The sequence below is a fragment of the Mus caroli genome, chromosome 2, assembly GCF_900094665.2.
Source record: "Mus caroli chromosome 2, CAROLI_EIJ_v1.1, whole genome shotgun sequence".
Classification (NCBI taxonomy): domain Eukaryota; kingdom Metazoa; phylum Chordata; class Mammalia; order Rodentia; family Muridae; genus Mus; species Mus caroli.
Window position 1 is genome coordinate 94,911,886 of NC_034571.1, and position 11,907 is coordinate 94,923,792.

Here is an 11,907-nt window from a genome sequence, read left to right on the forward strand (position 1 = left end):
ACCCAAGTTAAAACTTGAAATTCATTTATGATTTATATACTGTAGTATGAAGGTAATTTCATACAGTATTTTCTTTTTCCCTTTCTTTTTCTTTTTTTTTTTTTCTCTCTTTTGGGTTTTTTTCAAGACAGGGTTTCTCTGTGTAGACCTGGCTGTCCAGGAACTCACTCTGTAGACCAGGCTGGCCTCAAACTCAGAAATCTGCCTGCCTCTGCCTCCCGAGTGCTGGGATTAAAGGCATGCATCACCACTGCCCGGCCTCATACAGTATTTCCAATGCATGAATATTTTAGCATAGCAACACATGAGGTAAGATGTGGACATTTCTACCTGTGGAATCATGAATTTTGAAGAATCTCAGGTTTCAGATTTTCAAATTGTTCAACCTATACTTTAAATAATCAAACAAACATATCAAAGTCCATTTTCCTTCTCTTTATTAGAATTGCCTTAACCTTTCATTTATTTTTTTTTCCTTTCATTTATTTAGAACACAAGCCGTGACCTCAAATCAGATCAGGTTTACTATAAAGGCCATGGCCTTCCAGATACGAAACTCCCTGTTGTTAACTTTGGATACACATTGAGATCACCAGAGGAGCTTTCACAAAGTGCTGGCTCCTTGGCCCCAGCTGAGCTTCAGAATAGACTCTGAAACGAGTATCCAAACGACCCTCAAAGGAATGTGATGTGCAACTGCATGGAGGTTCAATGACGTCACATGGATCCAAACTATGTACTGACAGGCCAGAAAGGGCCAGCATTGAAAGCAAGTCAAGACACCTGAAAACAGAACCTAAAATGGACATAACTGCAGTGCTCATGAGTGAATGAGGTATACCCACACACACTTTCGGAACTAAGGCAGTCCAAGGCAGGGGTCCTGAGCTCCAGCTAACACTGTGAGGGAAATCAGACACCAAAGCTTTTCAGGTGACCTAAAAAGAATAGAATTAATTTTTTCATAAAATCACTGAGCATTTAAGTTCAATTAAAAGCCAACCCTACATAGAATGAGCAAGCACATAATGAAACACACACATTGACTTTAGGTTTTAGGTTATATCACCCCAGGATAAAAGGGATGTTTCCTGTCTACAGCAATCTCAGCGCCATTATCATCATCAGTATTCCCATCATCATAGCAATAGTAGCCACACACAAGGTGTAACCACTATGCTCAGTTATGCACAGTGCATCCTGAGTCTTTAACACCCTTTGAGTGAGGTGCCATGATTAGTCCCACTTTCTGGTAACTACCTACCAGAGTCAAAGAGCTGGCAAATGATCACATCAAAATCCAGACATGTAGAGTGTCTTAGTTTAAAATGTGCTTTTAAACAACCTCTGTTCTGCATTTACATTTCTTAAAAAATAAAATGAAGTGAATAGCTAAATAATTCCTCTGCTCATCTGTAATTATCAAATGTCTCTTACTCTGCAACATAACTCTTGAATAGATAAAGGCATAGGTGTCTATACCTATAAGTCACAAATTCTCTAGTAAGAAGTATGTGCTCTGAAGGGTTCAATGAATGTTCACGAGTCTTCTGAAAAGATACCAAAGGTATAGACTTAAAAAGTTATTTCATCTATTGCTGTAAAAATTGTATAGCTTACCTTTTGAAAGATGAGTGAAAGTGCTCAGAAATTCTTCATAGGTTTGCTCATGGCAGTTGACAAACTTATCCAAGACTTCTTTCATTAACTGATCTTCATCCATTATCTCTGGCCTCGGTATTTGAGCAAGCATTTCAATTCACAAGGCCACTCTACAAGACAAAGAAAAGCAGACACTATAGAGTAAGGCAGCCTCAGCAACTATGGAGGGGTGGTGGAGAAATTCAGGGCCCAAAAGACAGGTGAGGATAGCAGCTGGAGCAGTGGGCTCCAGTGTAAGAGGGAGAGGCTTCAGCAGTTTGTGCTGCTGAACTGATAACAGTTAGGTTTGGATTAGGTTTGGATTTCAGCTTTCTCATTATATGATTAAGTCACAAGAATAATGTCGTGTAAACTGACTCAAAATTAGAACTCTTCCAACGTGAGGAGAATCTCAAAGGGCACCCACTAACTACCACAACTCCTCACAGTGGCAATAGTGATGTGGGCTGGTATGGAGAAACGGCCAACAATGAATGCTTCAGTGTTAGCTTCCACAACCATGGGCAAGTTCACAGAGCCAAATGTGCCTGTCTAATCCCTGGATTCAAGCCCTTAAAGCAGCATTCAGTACTTCCCTCCAACTACAGTCACCACACCAGTACTTGGTTAGCAAGAAGTGGCCCTGCCTGTATCTTAGCACACTCAGCTCTGCGAATTCTGACATCCCAGTGAAGCCATTGGCAACTCTGCTAAAAACACCTAAAAGTGAGCCTGAATCGGTCTCCCTAACCTACCCCAAATGTTCCCTGAGACAGTGAGAATGGTTGAATAATTTTAATCCCTCTAGTACCTGACATCCTTGCAGGTACTTGAACAAAGTCAAACTGAACCATCTCACTCTTCTCATTCTATTTCCTGGGACATACTTCTTTTCCAAAACTCGGTTCAGAGTTGCGGTTTTCTAAGTCACCACACACACACACCTGTCACCAATGTGGGAAGTTAGCTGTGACTTCTCATGCCACCATGTGCTATATTAGCACACTCACTGGGAAGACATAATTCTTCATCTACGTCTACACTCACAGTCATGAAAGACTGAGCACATCTTCTCACCCTTGCACCCCAAACACTTAACACTTCAGGGTGTGGTGTGCACTAAGGATGCTCATCTGAACAGGAATGATGGTCAAAATGTCACTAGACTTAACTAAATCAACCGAACTTGGCCAATGTGACTTCACCTGATCTTGGATAGGGAGTCCCAAGAACCCTATCAAGCCCCAATCTATTAATAGGCTGGGAAAGATTTGATACCACTTCACCTACATGTGTTTACAAAATTATGCCCAGAACTAGAGCTGAGACTTGGACATGGTCTGTATATAAACTAATTCTCACATTCTAAATACTGTACTCATCCTATTCAACTGAACATCATGTTTACAACACCACTGGCCTCTTCGCACATACTTCATTGATAACTGCCTCATTCTTTGCAGTTTGAACTTGGTCTTCACTCCAGATAATCATAGCTGATTGAATTCTGCTGGGAGCCTGCCCAGCCTGGAATGAGCTTGAAGTAGGACACAGCTTCGGAGGTTGCTTTAAAGACTGATGGTCTCTGGCCTTCTAACTCTCTAACTATACTGAATGCTTGCTGACAACTTCTAAAATGTTTTAAAAAACTTTCTAGCTTATTCTATGTTTTTAAAACACTGGCTTCCATTGGTCTTGCAAACTTTATATGCCTCAGTACAGGGGAAGTCCAGGGCCAAGAAGTGGGAGTGGGTAGGTAGGGGAGTTGGGGGGCGGGTATGGGGGACTTTGGGGATAGCAGTGGAAATATAAATGAAGAAAACACCTAATTAAAAAAAAAGAAAGAAAGAAAAACACTGGCTTCTTTTCTCTTTAACTCTGTGTATCATTAAATATTATAATTCTCTGTGTTTTCTTTAACTCTTTATGCTTAAATAAGTGCTAGGAAACTTAACTCTTTCTTACTGTTCTGTGCTTCATTAAAACATAACTCTTTATTACTTGTGCTTTAATAAATACTACTATCTGGCAATTAACACATACTGTTTAGTAGCAGGGAATTAAGTGAAAGGATTTATATCTAGTGCTCCTTTCTTTCTCTGGCCAGACAGCCAGAAGCCCTTTGCTGGCCTGGCTGGTTGACTCTTTATGAACCAGAGAGGAAGGAAAGGAAAAGAATTAAGGTGCTTTGTACAGGCAAATATACACAGGCATATATGCATTCAAACATTCATACGCCCACACTCTGGCTGGGCCCCACCGTCTGTTATAATCAACTCCACAAGTATTTATGCATGCTTATGTACATACACATATACTCGCACACAAACAGACATATACATTTGAATGGATGACTGGGTGAATGGGGCAAAGCTCCCCAAGCCAAACCATTCAACCAACTACTTTATTTCTTTTCTCTGGGCTTTTTATACCTCCTTAGACAAAAAGTTCTTAGAAAATTACCTCAGAGATAAAATGTTACATAAAATGGGAGTTACAGAAGGATGTTGACATTAGGTTCAAAGCAGTGTTTCATTATAATACACTCATTAAAAGTTCAAAGCAACATTTTATGCATGGCTGTGCCTTATAGTATATACCTGTGACTTTATCCTTGGACACAAATATGTTTTTCCTTGAACACAAAATTGTCCCAAGTCTGTTTCTCATTTTAGTGTGATTCTGAAAGCTCATTGTATTTCTTAGTATGCAGGCTTTACTTACTATTAAGAGTTATTCTGAGGAGTTAATATTATGAGGAATGGGTACATTCTATTCTTGATTCTAATTTTATTACATCTTTCTAGCAACTAAAACCATCTCTAAACACTTTCTTCCTAAAATTATTTTAATCAAAACAGGAATTCTATAGAATCATTATCTATTTGTCTATATAGCATCACTACAAGATAGTACATCTTCATAGTTCTGCAGAGATCTGCTCAAAAGTGTGGGATAATACCTAGTGATTTTTATATATTTAATAACAGGAAAAGTATATTAGTAGCAGAAATCTTTCCTAAAACGCATTTCTCCTGGGCCTTGCCTATCAGAGCAAATCCGCTGTGGATTTTAATTCAAGGTAGATTCATCTCACAAAGATTGCCTGGTAGTTATTAGCTTTTCCTATGATGGCTCCTGACAGAATTCCATTTACTCTGTATGAAATATTATTTGATAAGGCTTTTGGAAACTTGACTATCTACATTAAGAGGAAGAATAAACACCACCACAGTAATACATTCAGGATAACAAAAAGGGGATATGGGGTCGCCTTATTATATAGCAAGAAAAGACAGCACCAAGCTTCTTTCTGTTTTTCTGAAACAAGAATAAAAATGGAGCTAGGGAGAAAGCTCCATAGTTCCCATGCTATTCTTACAGAGGACCAGAGTTTTGTTTCCAGTACCACAATGGGATGTACACAACTGCCTCTATATCCAGCTCCAGGAGCATCTGATGCTTTGGGCCTCTACATACACACACACACAAACACACACACTTAAAAATAATAAAAGTCAATCTTTTAAAAGCTGTTATCTTTCATTTTGGGGTTTTGTTTTTGGTTTGTTTGTTTGTTTCGAGACAGGGCTTCTCTGTGCAGCCCTGGCTGTCCTGGAACTCACTCTGTAGACCAGGCTGGCCTCGAACTCAGAAATCCTCCTGCCTCTGCCTCCCAAGTGCTGGGATTAAAGGCATGCGCCACCACTGCCCAGCTATTATCTTTCATTTTAAAATAGAATAGAAATGTATTACCTATTAACCTTTTCACCCATTTTCCTTTTTAAATGTATTTCTACTATAGAAGTAGTCATCCTTTTAAAATACAAACCACACAGGAACATGTAAGGGAAAAAGCATTGACGATGTTCTTAACTATCCTCTGACCCTACGAGTTCCACCTATAAGCTCTTTCAGGAGTCTAGTAAATATATTTCTAAATCTTTCCCTATAACGTTTATGATGATGGACTTTTTATAAAAACAGGAAAATAACATGCTATGTGGAATCTCATTTGGAATATATACTATTAAAAACATGTCTTCTGTTTCTCAAAAAAAAAAACAGGAAAATATATGCTATTCCTTAAAAATAGATTTTTTTTTTTTTAGCTAAAGAATGTGTTCTTTTTAAACATAACAAGAGCCATGACATTCTATGGATCTAGACGTAGAAATCTAGCCTGTTGTTTCACACAGCTACACAGTCACAGCCCAGCTCTGCTCCTTGTGTACCACATTTGAGAAAGCTACTTGACATCTCTGAACCTGTCTCCTCCTTTCTAGAAAGGGCACTATAATGGCTCAGCCTTGTTTCCTAAACCTCAGTTCTAAACATCAAATGCTAAGTGGGGCTGGGGTGGAGCGTTGCTTATGCTGTTCAGATTCATTTTCTGACAAATCTGACCTGAGTTGACATGAGAGCATTTGCAGTTGTTATTTCTTCTACCCAGTGGAACTATCCACATGTCCCTTAATGGGACTGGATATGAGGTGCCTTCCCAGCCAACTGGAGGTCTGGACAATGCATGCTATTTGTACTGCCTGCCTTAATAAAATCTAATATATTCTGAAACACAGGTGACTCCATGGGTTTTACAAAACCATGAAGCTATATGAAGCTCACAAGATAGCCCTGAAGATGAAATGTGGGTCCACCTTGATAAACATAGCCTTCCTGGTGAGTGTGAGGAAGATGACAGAGAATCCTCTTAACTGAGACCAGTCTGGCTTTGAATTCACTGATGCTACCCACAAGATACTACCTTGTACATCCCAATCCCACATGAAGCACGATGCTAGAGAACCACATGAAAACAGTAGTTTAGGTATCAACTTCATAGGCACTGTTTTAAGCTACATATACTTCAAAACTGAATACCTGAAAAGTCATCACATACAACACATTCACCTGTACCAATGCCCAGGCTTCAACAATGTAAAGGTTATTAGAGAAGGCTTGCAGCTGAAAGAGAATGAATACCAACAAAGAGCCTCTTCAGTGACGACTAGTTCACTATCAGTAGGACATGTGTGAAAAATGCAAGAATCTCCTCAGCTGTTGACTGTTCCAGACCTGGAGCACCGTATAGTAGCAACAATCTCTTCCTCAAAGCATTCAGCCAGTCTCCTCAGTGCATCGGAATGGCCAGGTTTCCCTCCTGCTGCAAATGTCCTCTCACAGTTATGTTAAAAAGCAGTCATAGGCATTCCCTTAAGGCTCCTTCCAAAGCACTAATTGGTATACTTTGAATATTTACCCTCAATACAGCTCAGTACTACCAAAGACAAATAATTAACAGGTTATACACAGCTCAGAGGCAAAAATCCTTTGAGGCTTCTCATTTCATTTCTGTGTGTCTAACAATCCAGGCATTTATTAGCTTGTTAAAGACTTTCACAAACAGTCAAAGTTGAAAAACCTAAGGAGCACCCATCATCCGATTTAGACCTTTCTTTACCTAAAAAAGCATTAGGAACCTACTGGTAAAGGTCTCCAGAGACTGACACAGCAGATCACCCTTTACCAGACAGTCTGGTGGTTTATGCAAATGCCAGTGGTTTTCTAGATGAAAGCATGCTTTTCGTTTACCACCCACTCGCTAGTGTGCTTTTATCATGAAATATTTTTCTAAAAGAAAAAAGAGAAAGAGAAGCTTGCCTAGAACAAGATTCTTTTTTTGGGGGGGAGCGGGTCTTGGTTCTGTTTTATGCTTTGAGCACAACATGAAAGCACAGAACATAATGGTAAGTAAAGGCATAAAAATGGCTGTGATTAAATCATAAGCAGGACTTGCACCATCTGAGCCTTGGGAAGGAAACAAAATACCGACCACTCTGCTCTGGCTATCACTGTCACTTGGAAACCAAGTGGTTAGGACCTGTCTTTTCTCCTTACCCTCTGTCCGAGAGATGGGAGAAAAATCCCACCGCCTCCCAGAAGTCCTGATGTGTATTATTAAGTAATAAAGCCAACAGTCATATAAGCAGCGTCATGTGCACTAAAATGTATACTACAATGACTGTGGAATGTGATATCATCACCACCCACTTAGCACATCCTAGGTGTCTATCTTCATATCCTTGAGTAATGAACTCATCCAAACAAAACCAAGTGTTCAAGATAAGAGTTGTAAGCATTAAATTACAGGCCCCTATGAACTATTTTTGTCTTCTCAGTGCACTACCTGATCTCTTACCTACACAGAGAGTCATTTGTCTGCAAACTGTTGGGTTTTTTTTTAAACCTGCAATGTGTCCCACTGCAACTTGGAAAAAACAATAAATGTCTGAGGAGCTATACCAGGTTTCTCAGAGCCCACCTGCATGTTACAGGTCTAGGAAGTAAGGACCACTGAAGGAGAGAACACATCAGCAATGTAATTTACTTTGCCTAAGGAAACAGAGCCATCAATCTTGGTTCTTTAAAGGGTGGCTGGCCTTTCATATTTGCACAAGCAGTGTAGTCTCCAAGAGACTGGACTGGAATGGAATCACATTCTGATGACTGGCTGCTGAGGTAGAAAAGACCAGGTGCAGAGGTGGCCTCCTTGGGTGACCTGCAGCAACTCTGCACTTTCCCCCCAAGTTACCAACATTCTTTATTCCATACCAAGAACAGAGGAAAATATTCAGATTCTTGGGGCTGGAGAGGTTGCTCAACCGCTAAGAGCACTTACTGCTCTTCCAGAGGCTCTGAGTTCATTTCCCATATACGAAGCATCTCACAACTACCTGCTAACTCCAATCCAGGGGATCCAATACTCTCCTCTGCTCTGTGGGCACTGAACTCACACACACATACCTACACAAGGACAGTCAGACATATACATTTTTTTTTAAGTTTTTTGGTTTTGGTTTGGTTTTTTGTTTTGTTGTTAAGAATTCTGGATTCTCAGAGCTGTCACATGGAGTTTATCAAGTACAAATGAATGAACATGAACAATATTGGCAAGCAAATTCACCTGGAGTTTTTCAACTGCTACCACTGATGAGTCACGAACGGTTCTCAGATTGTAAACGATCAAGAGATGCTTATGACCATGAAGACAAAGAATCATGAAGGAACAAAAAAAAAAAAAAAAAACCTAGTGATTAAAGAAAGAGGCTATGAATTTGAGGGAGAGTAGATGGGGGCATATGAACAGGTTTAGAGGGAGGAAAGGGAAGGGAGAACTGGTGTAATTATAATTTAAAAGAGAGAGGGGGGAAAGGGGAGGGGAGGGAGAAAGGGGAAGGGGGAGGGGAAGGAGAGGGAGAGGGAGGGGGAGAGGAAGAGGGAGAGGGAGAGGGAGAGAGAAAGATCGTCAACTTCTGTATGAGAGGGAAAATGAAACGTGATCAGAAACGTTCAGATCAGAAAACTAAACAAGAGTGAAAGTGATTGGCTGCCTTCTAACTGTAGAGTACAGCTGAAAACCTCTTCCCACTTGGAATTCTTCTTGACTCTGATGCATGATTGTCTCCCAAGAGGAATAAAACAAAACAAAAACAACAGAACTAATGTTGGATGAATGCCATCATGCCTCCAGCTACAACCCAGCCCATCTAAATTCAATACACATAGGGAATGAGTATATATGTACACTCAAGAGAATAATAAATATAGAGACCTATACATCTATAGGCCAGTATATACACCCAGGAAAATAAAAAGAGAACAAAGAAGAGCAGAAATATAAAGCAAAACATAGTTTATAGAATAGAAAAGAACCTGCAGTCATCTCCTGTTCTTTCATCAGAATGAGCATCAAAGGATACACCACACTTGAAGTTGCAAAGTTCTAGTGACATGCCTTTGCACACATGAAAGCCAGAGGGGACTTCATTAACACCCAGAGATGAGAGTGTAAGCATCTGGACCCATATGCCCTAGGCACGACCCTCTGTGATGAATATTAAAGGAAGCATTTGAGGGAGGTAGGAAAGGCGTTGGGATTGCTGTTGACCACAGTTTCCAAAGACAGATGCACTGTCTTCCAGACCCCAGTCTTAGAAGTAGGGATATCCTAACCACTACCCACTTTCCTTGACAAACATAGCATCTTATGGAAAAGAGGAAGAAAGCAGCACAACGGCTCTAAGACTGTACACCAGTTAAAAAGTGTGGGCCAAGTGCTTCATGCGACTGTAGACATCACAATGGCAGCTTCAACACACACCTGTATCCTTCCTAAAGAGGTTTAAATACTCCTTACTCTATACTGGAGCCCACTTTGCTAACAAGAATGACTATGAAGACATATCCATGATGGTTTTTAAATTACAGGAACATGAAATTGAGAAAAAGAATACTAAAAATTATGGAAGAAATAGAAGTAGGAATAACAGATCCGGGCAAAATTTATGTTGTAAAGAAAGCAGGAAAAATGGAAAGTCTTCAGGCCATCAGACTCGGTCAAGAGTAATTCTCAAACTGGAGCCCAAAGCGCGCTGCGCAGGAGAAAAATCCGACTCACTTAAGGAGAAAGTAAAAGCACTCTTCTGCCAAGCCCGACCTGTCAAGATGCAAGTAAAAGCTGGAAGAAAATGCTAACAAACCACACACTCAACAAACGAGCAGCAGCTAGAATGCGCAAATCCCTCATGAAATTCCGCACTTCATCAACTGCAAAAGACAAGAGACATACATAGACACTTCAGCCAAGAGAAGACACAATGGCAAATGGAAACCCTGAAGATGGTTGGTATTACAGCTATCAGAAAAATACAGAAGTATTTTCATGCACACACTTGGACACTGATGTTCACTGCGGCTTTATTCATAGCAACCAAATACTGGAAGCTACTCAAATATACTTTAACTGCTGCCTGGCTAACCAAACTGTGGTGCATCCTCACCAAGGAATACTAGTAAGCAATATGATGAAAACAAGTTGTTGATTCGTGCAGCTTAGATTTCAAAGGATATAGGCTGGGTGCAGGAAGCCAAGATTAAAAGGTATATATGAGTGCTTCCATTTGTGACATGTGTCAAATATATAATTTTAGAAATGGAGAACGCATTAGTGATTACTAGGGTAGGGGTTTAGGAGGGGACAAGGACAAATTTTGCCATAAGTCTTGTGCTGTAGAGCTGTGTGACGATTATGCAAAATTACGTATGATGTAATTGAGGCACAAGTAACGCAAATGGATGCACACATAACTGATGAAATCCAAATATATTTTGTGGTTCACACCAATATCAATTTCTCAAATTTTATATTAGTTACGCAAGATGTTAACTTTGCAGAAGGCTAGACCAAGGATGCATGGGACTTCTCTGTTCAGTTCTCTGCAGCCACCTACGAATCTATCCTGTGGTCCTTTCAAAATTAGAAATCTAGAAGAGCAGAAAGAAAGGTAAGGCAATTGAAGCCGAAGAGATTTAGGGACAGAAAAGCAGCTCTAGGACTTCACCTGAGGACATGGGCTCTGGCGTGCTGACGGCTTTCTCCTTGCAGGGACACTTGGCAGCAGGAATAACAGCAATGTTATTAATAAACTACATGCTTAAGCAGAAACACTCTACTCGGAAAGTTTGTTTTCTTTCCCTGCTCATCCACCCAAGCCACTATAATAATGTTTCTTGAGGCAACCACTCATTAAGCCTTTCGACTCATCAGCAGATTTCATGAAATCAATTTTATCTCCCCAAAATATGTTTTCCTCCCAGCAAATGAAGTCAGCCCAGAAACCTCAGTGTTCAGAAACTGAAGCAGTCCAACTAAATATAAAGTATTTTTAATTATCATTATTAATAACATAAAACAAAGAAAACACACATGACTAAACATCTACACTTCCTCTCCCCCTGCTCCCTGGCTTTACAAAGCTGACTAACTCAAAGCTGACTAACTATACTCAAAGCTGACTAACCATACTCAAAGCTGACTAACTACACTCAAAGCTGACTAACTATACTCAAAGCTGACTAACCATACTCAAAGCTGACTAACCATAATCAAAGCCAACTAACTATACCCAAAGCTGACTAATTATACTCAAAGCTGACTAACCATACTCAAAGCTGACTAACTATACTCAAGGCTGACTAACCATACTCAAAGCTGACTAACTATACTCAAAGCTGACTAGCTATACTCAAATCTGACTAGCTATACTCAAAGGTGACTAACCATACTCAAAGCTGACTAACCATACTCAAAGCTGACTAACCATACTCGAAGCTGACTAGCCATACTCGAAGCTGACTAGCCATACTCGAAGCTGACTAGCCATACTCGAAGCTGACTAGCCATACTCAAGCTGACTAACTATACTC

The 11,907-nt window shown here is 40.1% G+C and overlaps 1 protein-coding gene across 2 annotated transcripts in view; it reads right to left on the reverse strand.

The window, feature by feature from the left end:
• Positions 1 to 11,907, reverse strand: part of C2H11orf74 (chromosome 2 C11orf74 homolog) — a 67,794-nt gene that overhangs the window by 47,078 nt on the left and 8,809 nt on the right. For both annotated transcript variants that reach the window (XM_021186309.2, XM_029474673.1), the window contains exon 2: positions 1,621 to 1,772. In XM_021186309.2, coding sequence (XP_021041968.1) covers positions 1,621 to 1,753 — 133 coding nt within the window. In that variant the 5' untranslated portion in view covers positions 1,754 to 1,772. The remainder of the gene's footprint in view (positions 1 to 1,620; positions 1,773 to 11,907) is intronic.